At 42.6% G+C, this 20,770-nt stretch overlaps 1 protein-coding gene across 1 annotated transcript in view; it reads right to left on the bottom strand.

The window, feature by feature from the left end:
- LOC127007440 (salivary glue protein Sgs-3-like) overlaps positions 1-18,690 on the bottom strand; it is a 47,934-nt gene extending 29,244 nt beyond the window's left edge. The window contains exons 1-2 of the mRNA XM_050878457.1: positions 18,622-18,690; positions 5,284-5,489 (exon numbers count right to left, since the gene is read on the bottom strand). Coding sequence (XP_050734414.1) covers positions 5,284-5,291 — 8 coding nt within the window. The 5' untranslated portion in view covers positions 5,292-5,489; positions 18,622-18,690. The remainder of the gene's footprint in view (positions 1-5,283; positions 5,490-18,621) is intronic.
- Positions 18,691-20,770: the final 2,080 nt, after the last annotated feature.

Here is a 20,770-nt window from a genome sequence, read left to right as displayed (position 1 = left end):
CCCATTACCATTTTAAAACCATTCAGTTGTCTGCGCTTCATTCCCTATTACCATTTTAAAACCATTCAGTTGTCTGCGCTTCATTCCCTATTACCATTTTAAAACCATTCAGTTGTCTACGCTTCATTCCCCATTACCATTTTATAACCATTCAGTTGTTTACGCTTCATTCCCTCAGTCAGTTTTAGTTTCTTACATCACCCCCTCTGCGTACTGCAATTCTTCATCCTTCACCTCTTTCATCATCCCCGTTAGCAATATTTCTCTCTCCACTCAACACAATCCACTTCACTCCATTTTCCCGTCCCTTCTGTCACCTGCGCCATTCATCACATCTACCTGGCAATAATAAATAACTCTTTAGTCATTCCTCTCACTCACGTCATTCATTAATTACCCTGAACACACACACACACACACACACACACACACACACACACACACTAGCACCATCATCATTATCATTATCATATCTAACATCTCACAGTCCAATACCTAATTACACACACAACATTAGCATCATTATCATTATCATCATCATATCTAACATCTCAAAGTCCAATACGTAATTACACACACACAACATTAGCATCATCATCATTATCACCATCAAAATCATCCCAAATCCAATACATCATTCTATAGCCATTTCAATAATTTACTCCAAGCCTTAGTTCAAAACATAATATACTTTCATTTCCAGTCACTCAGGTTACTTATTCAACTCATTGTTCCTCCAAAAAATCTTATGTACCGCTCGCCAGTCATTCCAGTCATCTCAGTCCCTTCACTCAAACTATTTCCTTGTCGCAGAATCATCACTCACCGGCCTTTTTTATTGTTCTTTTGCCCTTCAGCTGCTTGTTACTATAAAAAAAGAGAAATAGTTACCCTGCTCTTCATTCACCTACGTTATTACCTATCGCCACTCCAACCAGCGGCCTCCTTATCCTCCCGTCACCCCACATTCACTCCTTTAACTTCGACTGTGCTCATAAATCCTCGTAGACAAAGAGATACCTAACTGAGTCTATAGAATGTGTCTCGTCCTTCGTGGCACTTGCATCCAGCGCTGTTGTGTTGCCATTATTTTTTTACTGTAACGGAAGCAGTAAAATTGAGGGAGACAAAAAGGGCCTGGTGTGGAGGGTGAAGGTTAAGAAGGTAAGAAGTGAAGGAAGGTTTTGTTTTTGTTATCTTTTGTTTGTTTACCTTTTTTTGTTTGTTTATTTGTCTATTATCTATTTATTAATCTATTTGTTTGTTTTCTTGTTATTTGTGGTGTTTATATGTACTTTATACTAGGAAACCATCGTGTGTGTGTGTGTGTGTGTGTGTGTGTGTGTGTGTGTGTGTGTGTGTGTGTGTGTGTGTGTACTCATGTGAATTACTCAGCCGCTAAAAAATCCATCTTCGTCTCTCTCTCTCTCTCTCTCTCTCTCTCTCTCTCTCTCTCTCTCTCTCTCTCTCTCTCTCTCTCTCTCTCTCTCTCTCTCTCTCTCTCTTTCTCTCATTTCCTGTCACACACACACACACACACACACACACACACACACACACACACACACACACACACACACACACACACACACAGAGAGAGAGAGAGAGAGAGAGAGAGAGAGAGAGAGAGAGAGAGAGAGAGAGAGAGAGAGAGAGAGAGAGATATTCGTCATAGTTATATTACTAGGCATTAGCTTGACGAAACACCTCCATCAATGAGTGTAATCAGAGAAAGCTCATCCGATCAACTACTACTGCCGAGCACGTTATGAGCCCCCAGCGCTTCTGTTTTGTCTACCATCTCATCAGTGCATGCTAAAACTAACCAACTACTTATTAAGGAAGATCTACTAACCAAGTTCCACGTATATCTTGCTGTCCAGCCTAATGTGAACTTCTGTTTTGTCTACCATCTCATCAGTGCATGCTAAAACTAACCAACTATTTATTCAAGAAGATCTACTAACCAAGTTCCACGTATATCTTGCTGTCCAGCCTAAGATCTACTAACCAAGTTCCACGTATATCTTGCTGTCCAGCCTAAGATCTACTAACCAAGTTCCACGTATATCTTGCTGTCCAGCCTAATATCTTACAAACTGATATTCTTTCTGCACTGTCACAATGCATGCAGCTTTCACTGAGTCCCTTTGAGAAAACCATCAGTTATATAAAGTAATATTAAAAACTAGTCTAACTGCTGCTACATACACCTTCCTGCCGGGCATAAGTGAGCCTTCTCCGTCCCTGTTCGCTCTCCAGTGTCTCAATCCAGCCAAAACTTCAGCCCTTTAGCAAAAAACCATCCGTCACTCATCCATGGAAACCTCTTAACCACCCCCGGAGAGCCGTCAACACAACTCCCACGCCACTAAGCCGTCAGTAAAGCGGGAACGAAGGTGATAAAACGGTGAGAGGCTCCGAGTCCAGCGTAAGCGAGCCTCGAGGGGAAATTGGGAAAGAGGGAAAGAATGAAAATGGCCAGGGAAATGGGGGAGGACGGACGCCATAACCCTTAATTCCTTCCTTCCCTCCCTTCCTGCGAGAGAGAGAGAGAATGATTACCTCAGCCCCCACGGCATTATTACGTTGATGATGATGATGATGATGATGATGATGACGGTGATAATAGTTATAATAATAATACCAATGCTACTACCACCACCACCACCACCACCAATAATAATAATAATAATAATAATAATAATAATAATAATAATAATAATAATAATAATAATAATAATAATGATACTAATACTAATACTAATAATACTAATAACAATAACAAACAATGAAAATGAAGAACGAGAACATGATGACCAAGGAGAACAAAATCAAGCACAAAAACAAGAATAAAACAAAAAAATAATGACAAGGAAATTAAATTCACACACTAAAATAACGACAGGGCGTAGAAAACCAAGAGAGGAGAGAGAAACAAAACACACGAAAAGAACAACAAAGAACAATAACAGATAAGACAGGAACGCGTGGAGGAATGACCCGAGGACTGAATGAATGGTCCAAGAAGCTTTTCCGTGACTTGCAACACTATGGAATCGGGCCCCAGATCAACCCTTTCTTCCGCTCATTCTTCTCCTGGGCCGAGTAGCGCCGCCCTGCCCGAGAGCCTCACGTCGCATGGGGCAGGAGGCGGCGAGGAGCGTGTCAGGGAGCTATACGTAAGGGCGGCGACTCCCTCTGATAAGGCCGTTTTGATGCCTCGAGAACTGAACGCCTGACCTGGTATTGTATTTTGTTGTTGTTGTTGTTTAGAGGATCAAGTTAAGCCTGAAGCAGTTTAATCTTTCCCCACTCTGCATCTCGTGGTGTCAACGGAGGGCGTGATTTTTTTTTTTTTTTTTTTTTTAGTAGATAAACTGTGCAAAATGAGGAAAATATAGTAAAAGACAAACCTCTCTCTCTCTCTCTCTCTCTCTCTCTCTCTCTCTCTCTCTCTCTCTCTCTCTCTCTCTCTCTCTCTCTCTCTCTCTCTCTCTCTCTCTCTCTCTCTCTCTCTCTCTCTCTCTCTCTCTCTCTCTCTCTTTCCGTGCCTCTCTCTCCTTACTTCTCTCTCTCTCTCTCTCTCTCTCTCTCTCTCTCTCTCTCCTCTCTCTCTTTTTGTCTTTCATTTTTCCGGGAAACTTCAAGCCACAAATGTATATGGGACGTCTTCTGTTCTGAACGCTTGCTTTTTGTGTGTGTGTTTTCTGCTCACAATCCCAAGTCTTCAGTTCTTTGCCTTATCAGTCAAGTTCTCTTCTGCCATCCTCAGCCCCGCAGGAAGCACACTTTTTATCATCCAGAGGTGTCGCCTTGACGCTTCACAGGTGGGAATGAAGCGCAGCGCCTCCAGGCAAACAGTCTATAAAAAAAAAATACAGACCGCGACATTTTACACCTTCACTCGTTTTTATGATGATGTACGACGGCGTGGATGTGCTGGGTTTCGTTTTAGTATAGAAGCCACATATCTTCACGGAGAGTGAGAGTTGTCTTTGTGCTTCTGTAATAGTATTTAATTTTGGATACTTTCAGAAGTCATCGTTCTTTGCCGCGTTAAATGAAGTGTCCCACTTGCCCGAGGTGGAGCATGACCAGCGAGAGTGGGGGTGGGTGGAGTGGTCGCCGCCGCAGCTGGGGACAGATCACACGGAGGTGTTGGCCAAATATTGACCCGGCGTGGTGTTCAGGTTTCTCTCTCATTCTCCTGATTTGTACAGTCAACAGCGGCTCCTTTCCAGTGGCCTTAGAGACACCACGAAGCAGGCACAAAAGACATACCAGTGGCTACTGGGCGTTTCCTCACCATGTGTTTGGACTCGGAGAAAACAGTGGAAATGTAACTTTAATTGACGTTTTGTTGAGACTCACTGAGTACTGTTGCCACACACTAAGCGGGCCAGGCTAACCACGAGCGTTGGGGAACCTGTCCTCCGCGTACATGAAGCCCTGGGGAAAGTGAGCCTCGGGCCTTTTCTCGGCTGGGGCGAAACACAGCCCTCGCTGGAAGGCAGCTGCGGCCGGACATATCCAACGGTGACTAACATGAGTAACGAGCAACTTTCTCCCTCCTACTGACCGCTGCCTTCACTCCACTCTCTCTGACACAAGCATTTTCCTGTTCATCTCTGTCTTTCCTCTGCCTTGCCGTTTATCTGCTATATGTATTTTTAGAAACACTTTCACATATCATTGTATTTTCTGCCTTCACACCACTCTCTGCGACACAAACGTATTCCTATCTGTCTCCGTTACCATTATTCTGGCTATCTGTCTTCTTGCTTATCTCTTAGAAAGGTGGAGTCTCACATTCTATTGTATTTTCTGCCGTCACTCTGCACGTCACAAGCATATTCCTGTTTCTCTATCTATCTTGTCACCTCGCTACTTATCTTTAGCAAGGTGCAATTTCATATACAATTGTACTTTCATCAGGCAGAGAGAGGAGCACGCGGACTACTAAACAAAGACTGTATTGCTCCATCTCGGCGAGGGTTCGGGAAAAGGAAGTGAATCACCCTGGAAATGGGAAGAATAATGACGGACGGTAGGAAAGTATCGGCGGCGGTGGTCACGGTTACATCACCCGGGAAGTAATGGCCGTGTGTGTGTGTGTGTGTGTGTGTGTGTGTGTGTGTGTGTGTGTGTTAATCATCCCCATCGTGTGTGTTAATCATCTCCACTGTGTGTGTGTGTGTGTGTGTGTGTGTGTGTGTTCATCCTCCCCACACAGCAGAGTAAGTCAAGTAAATCAAAAGAAGGCAAGACGTTGACAAATACCTGACCATTGACGTTTTGTGAAGCCATCCGTCCGTCCATCCGTTTGTCCGCCTGTATATCTGTCTATCCGTCCGTCAACAAGGCCGCTTTGTCACGTAGGACGGACACAGCGGGGCCTGGAACCTGCTGCGTCCTTGTTCCTAGTTCCCATGCAGCACCAAGACGCTCGCCACCACCTTCACCATTCCCACACCACCACCATCACTCTGCATGGGAAAACAAGAGAAAAAGAAATGTCAAACACCGTCATCGAACTGGGGCAGACGTTCTCCATCACTGCAAACAATGAATTCTTGGAGTGTTACCGTGTATGCGCAAACACGCAAACACACACACACACACACACACACACACACACACCGCAAGTCACCGCCAAACACCAGAAAAAGCACGGCAAAGTAATATGTGCCGAGTTACGCAACGGCTACACAAACACACACAGACACACACTCGTGAGAACAAACAGAAGGGGAGGAAAAAAGATTAACCTGTTTCTATGCATGAATGTCAGGTTAAGAGAACACGAGGGAGTGAGAAAGTTCAGTTGACCTCATGACAGACAATGACCAATGAGTTAAGCCGGGCCACCACTCACTAACCGACCGACCGACCAACCAACCAATCTGCCTACCTGCTTCCTTCTAACTAATGACCGACGGTGACATCATTAAGAGGGAATAAATTGTGATCGTATCTCTCTCTCTCTCTCTCTCTCTCTCTCTCTCTCTCTCTCTCTCTCTCTCTCTCTCTCTCTCTCTCTCTCTCACACAGGACCTAACCACTTTCGAGGGAGTTATGCCACACGGGTAATAGGATGTAATTTGTGGTGTGCAGCTCCCGTCTCCGCCTCCACCATCCCGCCTTCCCCGCACAGGCCCACCCGCTAGGACCATCTCTCTCTCTCTCTCTCTCTCTCTCTCTCTCTCTCTCTCTCTCTCTCTCTCTCTCTCTCTCTCTCTCTCTCTCTCTCTCTCTCTCTCTCTCTCTCTCTCTTTCTTTGCTTCCTTCCTTCTTCCTTTCACCTTCCTTTCTTCCTTTCACCTAGCTTCATTTCTCTCATTTCTTTCCTTCACCCAACTTCTATTCTTCCTTATTTCTTTCCTTCCTCTCACCTTCGTTCAGTGTTTCCCTTTCTTTCTCTTACCTAACTTCATTTCGTCCTCGTTTTCCTTCCTTCCTCTCACTTTACTTCAATTCTCCCTGATTTTTCTTCCTTCCTCTCTTTCGCCTTACATCAATTATCCCTTTGTTTTCCTTCCTTCCTCTCTTCTCCATTCAATCCCTCGTAAGAATGAAAAAAAGATCCACTCCTACAAGTTAAGACTCTTCACTCTCTCACCCTCACACGACTCTCACCTTCACTGCGTCCCCTTTCTCCCTCCGTTACCGTTTCCCTCCAGCCCGGGGAATCAATTAGGACCGCCGTATAGGATAATCTCTTGCTCCCTTATCTTCAAACTTTCCCTTGCCCTCCTCCTCTCTATTTCTATCCACTTGTCTATCTATCCATCTGTCTATCTCTCTTTCATGTCATCCTCCAACTCTTCTTCCTCCTCATTCCTTTCCCGTTTCTCACTCCTCTCTATCTAGCTCGTGAGAAAGGGCCAGGAAGGAACAATGACTTTCCCTCACGCCCTCACGAATGACTCTCCTGCTTTCTCGGGTCAAGAGCAACCTGCGGGAATATAATCAGGGGGTCACGAAAGGTGGGTGTTCCAATCTCCACGTGTCTGTCTTGAGTGTCTTCCCCATCATGGCCACTTCGACTCTATGGCTAAAAGGACGATAAGGTTTAAGGGTTGTAGGGTGAGATGGGATACTGGGAGGACGTAAAAGAAGCTGAGTGTACAAAGGAACCAAGCGGGAAACGAGAGAAAGTGGTGGAGGTGGTGGTGGTTGGGGGGTATGGAGGAGGAGCAAGACATAAGAGAAGAGAAAGAAGAGGAGGATGCGTGTCCAAGAGGCTTGAGGCTGCAGCGACCGAACTTCCTGTGTTGCCTGGACACACACACACACACACACACACACACACACACACACACACACACACCAGCGTTGCCAGATTATCGTACTCAAGAGCATGTTATTTACCGGTTTCTGACCCATAACAATTGTCAAGAAACACCATTAATTAACCATTTTATCGATGGTTTTACATGAAGCCAGTTTTGGGGGTGGAGGAAACAGTTTTTACGTCGGAAATCGGCAAACTTAAGAGGCTAAGTACGACAATCTGGTAACGATGACACACACACACACACACACACACACACACACACACACACACACTGCTTATACGTCTCACTCTATCAATGTCTATCTGTTTGCCTGTCTGTCTGTCTGTATTCTTTTATTTATCATCCACGGAATTACAACTTTATCGACGATTTGGTGGAAATGGAAAAAAAGTTACGCGTGTGCTGTTGCAACATACTATATATAATGGGTAAATTCTCTCTCTCTCTCTCTCTCTCTCTCTCTCTCTCTCTCTCTCTCTCTCTCTCACACACACACACACACACCCGTAACCCCTAGCCGTCAGTCAGCTTGGGGGTCAGCGGCCGTCCCCTCTCTCGTGATTTAGCGGCAGAGAAAGGAAGTAAACGCGGCTATTCACACACACACACACACACACACACACACACACACACACTCACACTCACACAGAAAATGCACCCAAAATACTATACAGTTCGCCGAGAAACCACACGAGTCTTGAAACATATCAGACGTTAATGTTTTATTCTTTCTCGTTCATACTTATTTTGTTTTATATATCTAAGATTGTGTCGGGTGATGTAACTTACGTGGCTGTTTGTGGTTACGTATTTTTATGTGGGTGGAGGAATACATGAAAGAATGAATGTATAAATGAATAAATAGATAAATAAATAAAACAGGTAGATAGAAATATAAAGCAATAGTGAAAGGAGATATGATGAAGAACATAAGTACATAAGAACGTAAGGAGTTTGCAAGGGACGAATGAAGGAAGGAAGGTAGAGACAGAAAAAAAAGTAAAAAAAAAAAAAAAAGGGAAACAAGTAAATAAGAAGAGAAAATATAATAGATAGACAAACGTAGAATTAGAAAGCTAAAAGAAAGTGACTTTTCCAACAAACAAATATGTAATGTGATAGAGAAAATGGGAAAACTTCTCTTGGGTTTCTTCTTTCTGCATGGGAAACATGAAACACACGCACACACAAAAAAAAAAAGGTGACTGCAAAAAAGTGGAAAGAAAAGTGAAAACCTGATAACGGACGTCGAAGAGCCCCGCGGCGGTAATGAGGTTGACGGAAAAAAAAAGTAAAAATTAAAGTTTTCGAAAAGAGGAAAGAATAAAGAAGAGAGGAGACTTTTAGTGGAAGAAGAAGAAGAAGAAGAAGAAGAAGGAAATGAAAAAGGAAACGAAGAAGAAAACGAAAAAGAAAAAAACGAAGAAGAAGAAAACGAAGAAGAAAACAAAGAAGAACCAGGCGAAGCAAAATACAAAGAAGAAAAAGAAGAAGACGTAAAAGAAGAACTAGAAAAAGATAAGGAAGAAGAAAGAGGAAGAAAAAGCTTTATTTTTGGAGTATATCGAAATGGCACTGCAACCACTGCGATCATACAGCGTCGAAAGCAGAGGAAAAACAGGAGGAGCTGCATAATGTTACTGATGAAAGTGATAACTATGAGGAAAGAAGGACGCAGCAGAGAGAGAAAGCAACAACCAGCGAATAAGCAAAGGAAATTAATAAAAAAGGAAACTAAGGGTCATTTTACAAGACATATACCCACCCAAGAGCACATATTTGACAAGGCTTTCGTAGGAGTTGTGGGCATTTTCAGGGGTAGTTTTATGACCCTGGTGGTAGTCTGACCCTTCCTCTGTACCATGAACCTGAAGAAACACTCATTAGAACCCGATTGATCCCCTCTTTGACCTTTAGAAATAGCCGATGTGATGTGGCAAAGTGTCTTGTAATACCAGCCTAAAAGAATAAAAGAAGAAAATTAAGAAAAGAAAAAAAAGCAAGGTCGAAATAAAGATGACAATGCATGTAAGAAAAAAAAAAGATAAGACAAAAAAAGAAAGATCACGTACAAAGAGAATGAGATTGAATATGAAATAGAAGCAAAACTGAATTAGAATCGGTAATTTCATAGGAGATAACAACAATGACGAGGCTTGCGGTGGCGACGGTGGTGTATAATCGAGATGAAGATGATGATGATGAAGAAGAAAATGAAGATGCCTATCGCTACCAACGAGAGGAAGCGACGCAAAACCCAACAGGCAGGCAAGCAGGTAGGCAAGCAGGTAGGCAGAGGGGCAGGTATTTCAGTGGGAGGAGGAGGAGGAGGAGGCTGCTGACGGACAGGCCCTTGTGCAGCATGACAACCAAGGCGCACCAGCAGCAGCAGCCCGCCAACACACGAGCTTTCTCTCCATGGGATCAACTCTGCCAAGCCTGCCAAGCCACCCATCTCTCTCTCTCTCTCTCTCTCTCTCTCTCTCTCTCTCTCTCTCTCTCTCTCTCTCTCTCTCTCTCTCTCTCTCTCTCTCTCTCTCTCTGCCGTCCCCTTTTCCTCTTCCTCCTTCTTTTCATCCTTTCATCCTAATTTACGGACCCGCATCGCTTAGTCACACACACACACACACACACACTTTGTTAGTAGTAGTAGTAGTAGTAGTAGTAGTAGTAGTAGTAGTAGTAGTAATAGGAGGAGGAGGAGGAGTCATAGCAGGTAGAAAAAGAATATCGTATCCCTTCTCCACGTCTACGTATGCATGTACCCCGATGATCCTTTGCATGAAAGTTGGAACCCCTTTACGGCAGGTCTCGTACGTGATTTTACTTTGACGATGCTGTTTTCCTTCGCCCTCCTTTCACCCATGGCCTCACTTTCGTTTTCCATGTTTGTAATGCGTAAAGGAAGGCGAGTGAGAACAGAGACATAGCGGGGAGAAAGGCGACTCGAAACTGTTGCCGAGCTCGATCTCTTGGCCTCGAGGCATCGTATTTTCCTCTCATTTTTTTTCTTTTTTGTTCTTATGAAGGCAGGAAGCGGCAGAGCATAAAAAGTAAAGGTGCCAGTTGATAATGATGTGCTAGAAAATAAACAGGAAGCGACACAGATGACACAAAAAACATGATGATATTTCGTGTTAAAAAATCTGATTGTATCTTAAGGACGTGCGGAGATTGTCAAAGCGAGAACAGTTGAACTTACATCCAGAAAGGAGGTTAATAAAAGTAGCTGTTTAGAAGTATCAATAGATGCTCAAACAAGATCAAGTGAATGGAGATAAGGCAGGAAAAGAAAATGAGAAAAGCTATGATATGAAGAAAAAAAGTGTGTGAAATAGAGTATGAGCTGTTTGAAACGTCATGAACAAACAAAAAAAGTGAATGGAAATAAGGCAGGGAAAGAACAAAGAAAGTGGTTCGATATAGAGAAAAGAAAAGAGTGCATGACAGGACCTGTTTTAAAAGTCACAATCAATCACAAACAAGTGAATGGAAGCGTGGCAAGGAGAGAACAAGAACAGCGGTATGATATGGAGAAAAGAAAATAACGTATGACCGGACCTGTTAAAAAGTTATAATCAACCAAACACAAGTGAATGGAAGGATGGCAGGGAAAAAACAAGAAAAATAGTCTGACAGAGAAAAAGGAAATAGTGTACAAAAGGTAAGAAGTATATAAAAAACTACAATCAAACGAAAACAAGTGAATGGAGGCAACCCAGGGAAAGAACACGGAAATTGGTCTTATATGGAGAAAGGAAGATCCGTGTATGAAGGACCAAGATAATAGTTAAGGTACAGTCGGGAAAGAACAAGACAAGTGGACCATTAAAAAGAACGGAAAAAAGTGCATGAAAGAACCTGTTTTAAACCACACAATTAAACAACGAGTGATTTTTTTACAGCAAAGGAGACAGCTTAAGGGCACAAAACGATAAGTCAACAAAAAAGCCCACTACGCGCTGCTCCAGTCACATAAATAGAATAAGATGGAAATATTACCGTACAACAAGTGGTTCCAGGTAAGCCAGGGAGAGAACAAGACCAAGTAAAGTGGCCTGATGTAAAGAAAGGAAAACCGTGTATGAAATGACCCGTTTTACAAGTCAAAGGTCTGATATAAGAAAAAAAAAAGTGTGTGAAATACCTGTCTGAAAAGTCGTGATCAAATAAAAAAAGGGAATGGAAATAAGGAAGGGAAAGAACAAGGAAGTGGTTAGATATAAAGAAAAGAAAACAAAGAAAACGGTGAATGAAAGAATCTGTTTATAACTTACAATCAATAAAAGACAAGTAAATAGAAGTATGGAAGGGAAAAAAACAAGCAAGTGGTTTGATATAAAATAAACGGTGTATATTTTTTTACAACAAAGGAGACAGCTCAAGGGCACAAAAAAAAGGAAATAATAAAAAAAAAGCCCGCATGGAAGGATCTGTTTAAAAGTTATACTCAAACAAACACAATCAAGCAGGAATAAGTGAATGGAGATAACAGATAAAAAAAAAAGAGTTGTCTAGTGAGCGTAAAAAGGAGACCCAAGTTAATCCTTCTCGGAAATACCCTGAAGTTGTGTGTATGAATGTGTGTTTGTGTGGTCTAGTTTTCTCTTCTTCAGCTTTTTATTTAACTTGCTTTGCAGAAGAGCATGAAGCCGGTTTTGGTACCTGTTATTTTTTTCCTTGTGTTCTACTTTTTTTTTACTCTATCTCTGCTTATCTTTCTCTCTGTCTATCTAATTCTATCTATCTGTGCCTGTCTATCAATCTACATATCTATCTCTCAGTCAGTATGTTTATCTATCTATCCATATATATCTTGCAAGTCTCAGTTTGCTTTTCGTTTGTATAAGCAAGAAATAGAAGAGAGAGAGAGAGAGAGAGAGAGAGAGAGAGAGAGAATAGATAAATAACTGAGGGGAAAAAATTGTTTACTAGAAGATCGATCCAAAAGAAAAGGTCGTGCCAAATGTGCCCGGCCAGTGACTTCAGGGGAGGGGGAGGGAGAGGAGGGAGAGGGGACAGCAGCGACCTCAGAGTCACACCTTCATCACCACCACCACCTTTACTGCCATCAGCAACGTACCAATCACCTCCCACCACCGGCAATCACCATCACCGTCAGCCATCACCGCCATTATCGCCGTCACCATTATTACAGGTCTTCATCGATCATCCCTCAATTCGTATTCAAAAATTTATCGTGAAACTGGACCATGTAAAATAGGTACGTTACAGGGGTTTACCAGTACATACCTTTTGGGTGGCAGACAGATAGACAGATAGCAGACAAAGACATATACACAGACACATTATGATAAAAAAATATCTTGATACACAGATACTAGGCCTATGGGGAAAACTAAGAGCAACAAACCACAAAAAAGCAGAAAATTCGACATATTACGAGAGAGAGAGAGAGAGAGAGAGAGAGAGAGAGAGAGAGAGAGAGAGAGAGAGAGAGAATAATATAGTAAGACATATAGACAGACATATAGATAGACATATAGATAGACTAATTAATTAACAAATAAAATTAATAACTGATTGATTATTTGACTAATTAATTGTTTGATACACTGATATACAGATAAATAGATAGACTGATACAGATAGACAGATTAGCAAGCAATAGACATCAATTGATAAAGATAGTTAGATAAATGGGTAGAGATATAGAGATAGACATATAAATGGATAGGTGGATAGATTGATAGTTATAAAGCAGATGAAAATATATATACATCGATAAATATATAGATACACAAATGAATAATTAGAGAGAAATACACAATAAGGTAGATAACAAAGGGAGATACATGCACTCCATCAATGATCTCTAAACACGATTATTATCCACCAAGACATCCATTCCAAACCTTCTGCACTCCGGAGCAAAGCACAAAACTCGCCGAACAAGAAGCACTGGGCACCCTAGACCTTGGGGGATAGAAAACAGTACTGTGCCTCGGCCTAAAGTGGCTTAATTGAGAACTTGAACTAGAAATTGACCAGAAAAAATTAAACTTGACCAACTGGCTCGAACCTAAGACAAGTTTATACCACAGGGAGAGATTTTGGACTCCATGTGTTTTTCCTTTGGTTTTTTTTTTTTTTTTTTTTTTTTTTTTTAGAACGTGCGGAGATTGTCAAAGCGAGAACAATTGAACTGACATCCAGAAAGAAGATTAGTAAAAGTAGCTGTTTAGAAGTATGAATAGATGCTCAAACAAGATCAAGTGAATGGAGATAAGGCAGGAAAAGGAAGAGGCAAAAAGTCTGATATAAGAAAAAATAGTGTGTGAAATGGTGTTTTGAGGCAGATTTCACATTGCTCTATCTCGTCTGTCGCATTCATACTGTTTACTGATACAGAGGAATCACACATTGTTTAGGTTGGTCTATATATATTTATAAACAGTTTAAACACTCCTATGTATTAAAACGTGGTGAAAAGATTTATGGTAAACCAGTTAAGACTAAACACAAATTCTTATGTTCATTTTAAGACATCCTCCTTTTAGTATCGCCTACTTTCACTCAACGAATAGCAATGAAGCGTAGTAAGTGAAGCAGAAAAAAGGCCGTGGGTGTTGTCTTTCGCATCATCTGAAACGCCCTAACAACACCATGACGAGGAAAGCGACATAACATGAAATCTCGTTATAATCATTCCACCCAGAACAAGCCGCCTCCAACTACTTATACCTCTCAAGAATGCGCAGAGTACCTCGTTAGTACAGCTTCTTATCTCTCTGACATAGGAAAAAATAACTAAAAGCCTACGAAAGTGGCAAATATTTTTCTACTTCGTGAGCATTGACACACATAGGAATGCGTCAGGTTTGCTGTTACATGTGCTAATGATGAAGAAAACATAGAAAAGACACATTATGATAAAAAAAAATCTTGATACACAGATAGTAGGCCTATGGGGAAAAATAAAAGCAACAGACCACGAAAAGCAGGAAATTCGACATATTACGAGAGAGAGAGAGAGAGAGAGAGAGGGAATAATATGGTAGGACAGCCAAAAGAGAAAGAAATTGCTGAGAAACACGGAAGTATGAAAAGTATGAAAAGTGTGAGGTGCAACACGGAAGTGACCAAAAAAAAAAAAGGTATATTCGAGAAACACGTGGCTGCCTGGAGCACGTTCTGTCGGTGAAACCTTGACGTAAACACAAAATAAGGCTGTTTGGGCTGAAAAATAGTCATCGCCCCTTGAAGTGGATGGGAAACACACACACACACACACACACACACACACACACACACACACACACACACAAACCGTCTGTCTGGATTTATAAACAAAATATTATCATCAGGTATTATTATTATTATGTGTGTGTAATAATAATAATAATAATAATAATAATAATAATAATAATAATAATAATAATAATAATAATAATAATAATAATAATAATAATGATAATGAAGAAGAAGAAAAATAAGAAGAAGAGGAAGAAAAGGGAAAAGAAGAAAAATAAGAAAAAAAAGAAGATGACGCCGACGATGACTATGATGACGAAGGTGAATCAAAAGGAAGAGGGGAAGATGAAAAAGAAAAAGGATGAAAAGGAAAGGATAAGAAGAATGTCCACACGCCAGCAAACCCACACGCAAACACACGCCTGTCTTTTCATTTTAGGAGGAAAGAAGGCATCACAGAGGAGAAAAAAGGACTATCTCAAACTACTGGACATTCCCGACAGAGAGGAACGTTTTATTAACTTTTACCGTCTTTATTTACAGGAAAGGAGGCAGCTCGACACACACACACACACACACACACACACACACACACACACACCTCATCTGCGACGCTAAACTTTCTCCTTCAGACGTCATAAAAAAGGGAGCGAGGGGCACGGGAGCACGGGAGGGGGCCAGGCCAGGGAGTCATCGGAGTCACCCAATCCGGCGCGGCCCTCCTGCCACCCGCCGCCTACCCCCCCACCCCCACCCCCCGCTGGCCCTGCTTTCTCCGGCCGCACCCTCCGCCCTCCGTCCTTTCCCCCGTGTCCCTTCCGACCTTGGACGCGACGCTTATGTGACAGTAACACGACAGCGCGAGTGAAAGAGTGGAGAGGATGATGGAGGGCTCTTTCCCTTTGGACCTGTAACACACGTCCCGAACAAGTGGATTTTGATTCCATTCCTTCGTTCGGGGATTTTGTGTGTTGTGTGTATGGTGGTATGGTTCTGTCCCTCCTGTGACCTTGGACGCGATGCTTACGTTAGGAATACGAACACCTTCCCCCCTCGTAAGAGAGAGAGAGAGAGAGAGAGAGAGAGAGAGAGAGAGAGAGAGAGAGAGAGAATTACATAGAATTTACACAGATAACCAGACCACAAAGGATGTGCATATGATATACTTTATTGTATCTACTTTTGATATACATTTTTTTTTTATTTCGAGTAGAATAATGGCACTGGTTTTTGTTAGTATTTGTAATGTTGAGTCGTAACTAAAATTTTAATTGTAAACGAATATTGAACTAACATTGACGGCAAAGTTCATAAGTGTTACAAGCTCTTTTTTTTTTTTTTTACAGCAAAGGAGACAGCTCAAGGGCACAAAAAGAAGGAAACAATAATAAAAAATAAAAAAAAGCCCGCTACTTGCTGCTCCTGACATTATATTATTTGCAGTATACATTTCTTTTTATTTTATTTATCCTCCTTTTCGATATATTTGTGGTGAGAGGTTCGGTTACGCTCCAAAACCTCTGTGGATCTAGGACTAAATAAAAATAAAATACATCTTGTTGTGGACTCGTGGCGGGTCTCGTCTTGCGTTACTTTTATCATTTCGTAAGTTTCTCGTCGCCTGCTGACCGGTTGACACCAAGGCGGATCCCGGAGCTGCTCTCATTAACGTGTGGGCGAGGTGGGGGCGCACGAGGTAGGGAGGAGGCCAAGGGTTAAGGAAGGGAGAAGGTGCATGATGTGGGTGGGGGAGGGCACGGGGCATGATGGAGGAGGAGGTTTTGTGGGCGGGGAGGGAACGATAGAAGTGTGTGGGAAGGTTTTGTTGGCGGAGGGGCGCATGAGGCAAGGTGGGGAGGGGGGAGAAACGCGATGTGAGTATAAAAAAGAATATAGATGAGGACACGGGGCATGATGGAAGGGGAGGCTTTGTGGGCGAGGGAAGGGGAGGTACAGGTGAGTGGGAAGGTGTTGCTGATGGGGGGGCATGAGGCAAGGGGAGGAGGGTGGCCGCGAAGTGAGTAGGAGAGGGCACAGGGCATGATGGAGGAGGAGGCTTTGTGGGCGAGGGATGGGGGGACTGGGGGAGTAACAGGTGTCTGGGAAGGTGTTGTTGGCGGAGGAGAGGCGTGAGGCAAGGGGGGAGGGCACGGGGCATGGAGGGAAGGAAGGTGTTGGGGGAGGAGAGAAAAGCACTGGGGAAAGGGGGTGTAGGGGGGAGACAATCACCTGTGGCAAACCCTGAGGCAGCGGTTCCCAGCCTGAGGTACACACGCACGCAGACAGACGTGCACACATGAGAGAGGCACGTAAGCAAGTATATACATGGGTAAGAGCCACACAAGTTGGTATACGTGTATACATGTGACGAACAGGAAAACAAATACAGGTCAGCGTGAGGGGAAAGTACACTGGTTCAAAAATATGCATCTGAGCAGCATGTGGTGTTTATAAAGCGCATGCATTCGAAAGGGTGTTCACATGCCACAAGAGAAAACATCATTCGAAGGGGTAACGGGGAACCATATTTTTAAACATATCGTGCTCCAATCACGACTATTTTCCAAGGCCACAGAGTAGATTAACCGGGTTTTCATAGTTGCATTCTCCCGTTCATGGTGCATAAGTCGCGTACAACTACCACTAGCATCACAAAACAGTCCATGGAAAGTCCAACAACTCGTACGTGAGGCTTTTGAAACTGGCGAACCGAGGTACCGATACGTTTAAGAATACACGGGCTGCCAGGGATAAGCAATAGGAATAGAATAAGGAATATAATATAATAGAATAAGGAATAGAATAAGAATAGGTCCACATACAACTCAGCAGATCCACACACTCAGGGCGATAGGTACATTAGTTACAAAGGGTTCACATGCCACAGGGGTATACGCGCGCCTGAAAGGGTAAGTCCACGTGATATAAGGGATACACAAACACATGCTCCCAAGGGTACACAGACTTCGCGTACCCTTTTGAGCCGCGCCGCACGCATATATTACTACACAGGAGGTCACAAGCCAGTCACCCATTCCTCTATTTGTGCCTGAGATTATAGCAGATTGTAGCAGCGTCTCATAATCTATTGCTTCATTAAGTGATCACAAGAATTTACATTTAACTAACTTCTGCAGCAGTAAAGAGTCAAACGGCGTATTGCTGGAACTGAAGTCATGCTGATGTTACAGGATATTATATGTGTGATTTTCGCCTTGAATATAGTGCACGAATAAATAATGAGAAACATCGACGGATCCAGAGGGAAAGATAAGATAAAAAAGAAAGTGAAAAGAAAGAGAAAGTAAAATTAAAAATGATATAACGAAAGAAAAGAGGAAGATGGATAGAGAAACAAGAAAAGCAAAAAACAGAAAATAAGACTGAGAAATAATTAAGAAGGAAGAAAGAAATGGAGAGAAAAGAAACAACAGCAAAAAAGACAGCAGAAAGGAAAGTAAAAGGTTTCTCTGAGGTCGTTTCGCATGGGCTTGGCGTTGCTCCTGCCCGCGAGAAAGTGTCTTATGCAAGTCGTGGAGTCTGTAAGTCACAAGCATTGATGCACTTAACGTTCCTGTGGCCGCGGCGATGCTTAGATGAGTGCCTGATGCAACACTTTTTGTCAACGAATGTGGTGTTGTGTGTGTGTGTGTGTGGGTGGGTGGGTGTGGGTGCGGACGACGACTATACACACACACACACACACACACACACACACACACACACACACACACACACACACCATGACTCGCTCTATATAAAGAAAAATTGAGAAAGAAAGAAAATCACCAAAAGAACGAACGACAGAATAAGAGACAAGAAGTGTCAAAACACTAACAATGGCGTAATAATAAAAATCAATAACCATGAATATAATTAATACACAAACACACATTCATGATTTTCCCAGCTTCACGCACGCTGCCCTCTGATAACAATGTAATGCACTCTGAAATCTAATCCAACCCCGACCCCGCGGCGTCACTTTTTAACCCCACCCACAAAAACAGGTTCGAAAAAGTTCATCTCCCCATCACACACACACACACACACACACACGCATACCCTCCCCCGATCTCTCTTCCCCCCCACAACCCCCACTCACCTCGCTTCTTGACACATGATCAGCAGCTCCCTATACCCATCACAACGCCCTGCAACAGAAAGCAACAAGAAGCCATGTGTTAGTGGGTAAGGTGTGTGGATGGGGTTAGTACACACACACACACACACACACACACACACACACTCCCGGATCTCTCTCTCCTCAGTTTTTGGGATGATCCTGTTGCTTCCTTTCCATCAGTACGCCTTGAACCGAATAGTAAGAAGTTCCGTGCCAGTGAAGGACGGCGGTGGATGGGGTGAGGGGAAGGGAAGGGGGAGAGGCTAGGTGGAAAGGTAGGGATGGTTGGGGGCAGGGAGAGGTAGGGTGAAAGAGCGAGTGAGTGAAAGTGAGACAATAAAGTGGAAAAGACCCAAAATAGAAAAAGCAAACCCGTAGAGGGAGCGGTTCGACGTCATGGAGATAAAAATAGAGGAAGTAGAAGAAAAATATGATGATGATGATGGAACAGAAGAAGTAGAAGAAAAAAAAAGATGATGATGATGATGGTGATGATGATGACGTTGATGAAGGTGATGAAGATAAAGATGATGATTAAGATATTGAAAAAGAATAAGAAGAAAAAGAAAAAGATGATTATGACGATGAGGGAGAGGAGGATGAGTAGGAAGTTGAAGATGAAGATGAAGAAGATGATGAAAATGATTAAGATACTGAAGAAGAAGAAGAAGAAGAAGAAGAAGAAGAAGAAGAAAACAAGAACAAGAAGAGGAAAGGCTTGACTGTGATGGGTTCCGAGCTGGGTGTGTAGGGGAGCAGGTGAGGTGAGGGGGAGCAGATCATAGACAGCACAGAGGCGAGACTGACTGACCACTTTCTCTTCGCTCTACTTCACCCTTTCTTTCTGCCCCTCCCTCCCTCCCTCCAGTCTGCCCCCTTACCTCCCCCTCCCTCCTAAAACACCCATCGTACGTCCTCTCTACCCTCCTCTTAGAAAGTACGGCCGCTCAGCATGTATGGCTTCGTGGTGCAGGTGAGACACAGGTTAAGTGAAGGTAATCAAGAAGGGCGGAGAGGTGGCGGGAGTTAAAGACGCGTATGAACGTAATTAATAAGTGATGTAATGATAGAACCACTACTTCAAATGAATGTTTTTTTGTTATCACGGATTTTTTAAGGGCTGATATTGTGGTTCATCTTCATCCTTTTCATCCTTATCATCATCTTCATCCTTTTCTTCTTCCGATGATGATGTTGATAGTTAAACGTACCACAACTACTACTACTACCACTATTACTATTGTGGCTAATGTTGCTGCTACTACCACTCCTACTACTATTATTACTTCTACTACTTCTACTATAATTTTTAAGTCTTATCATTATTGCTATTACATATTATAATTACCACTAACATTATTATTATACGAGATCATCATTACCTTCATCATCGTGTCATCACCAAAACGATTTTATTACCTTTTAACTCCACTGTTATTCGTATTATTTTTTATCCATGTAAATACACACGGTTCAGTGATCTCAATACCTACTGAGTCACTTGCTGATCTTTTTATCACTATTATTATTATTTATATTTACAGCAATTATCATGTGGCATCTTTCCGGTCCAGTGAATGTTGCACACTAACACAAAACCAACTAATTAGGGTTTCGTTATTGCTGTTTACCTTCGCGTGTTACTTCCTCTCTCTCCGGTTTGATAATCAAGAACAACTGACTACAAGGCGACCAGACCGTGACGGGAGGGACGGCTTGCAGCAACACGCCGGTCACGCCCACCGCTACGCCGGCATCCACGGGCGGGGAAAGGGGGGAGTGGGGCGAGGGAGGGAGGGAGAGCAAAGAATGAGAAAGAAGTGGTCAGCATGAGTCTAAAGCCAGGTAGTACTTCCTGTTGTTGTTTTTTTTTTTTTTGTTGTTGTTGTTGTTGTTTATATAAAAATACAACCAGTTTTCCAGACACAGTGACGACAACGTTAGGTATGATTTGTATCTGACACTTTGTGAACGAGAGTAACAAATGGCGAAAATACACACAGAACGATTTCAGTTCGCTAAAATAGTAAATATAACACTAGTAAATAGAACACTGAGAACTATTTCTACGCGCAAAAAAAGAGAAATAACACGGAAACTATTTAAGATGTGTGTGCGTGTGTGTGTG

The sequence above is a fragment of the Eriocheir sinensis genome, chromosome 35, assembly GCF_024679095.1.
Source record: "Eriocheir sinensis breed Jianghai 21 chromosome 35, ASM2467909v1, whole genome shotgun sequence".
In the NCBI taxonomy this organism is placed as follows: Eukaryota; Metazoa; Arthropoda; class Malacostraca; order Decapoda; family Varunidae; genus Eriocheir; species Eriocheir sinensis.
This window is presented reverse-complemented; position numbering and strand designations above follow the sequence as displayed.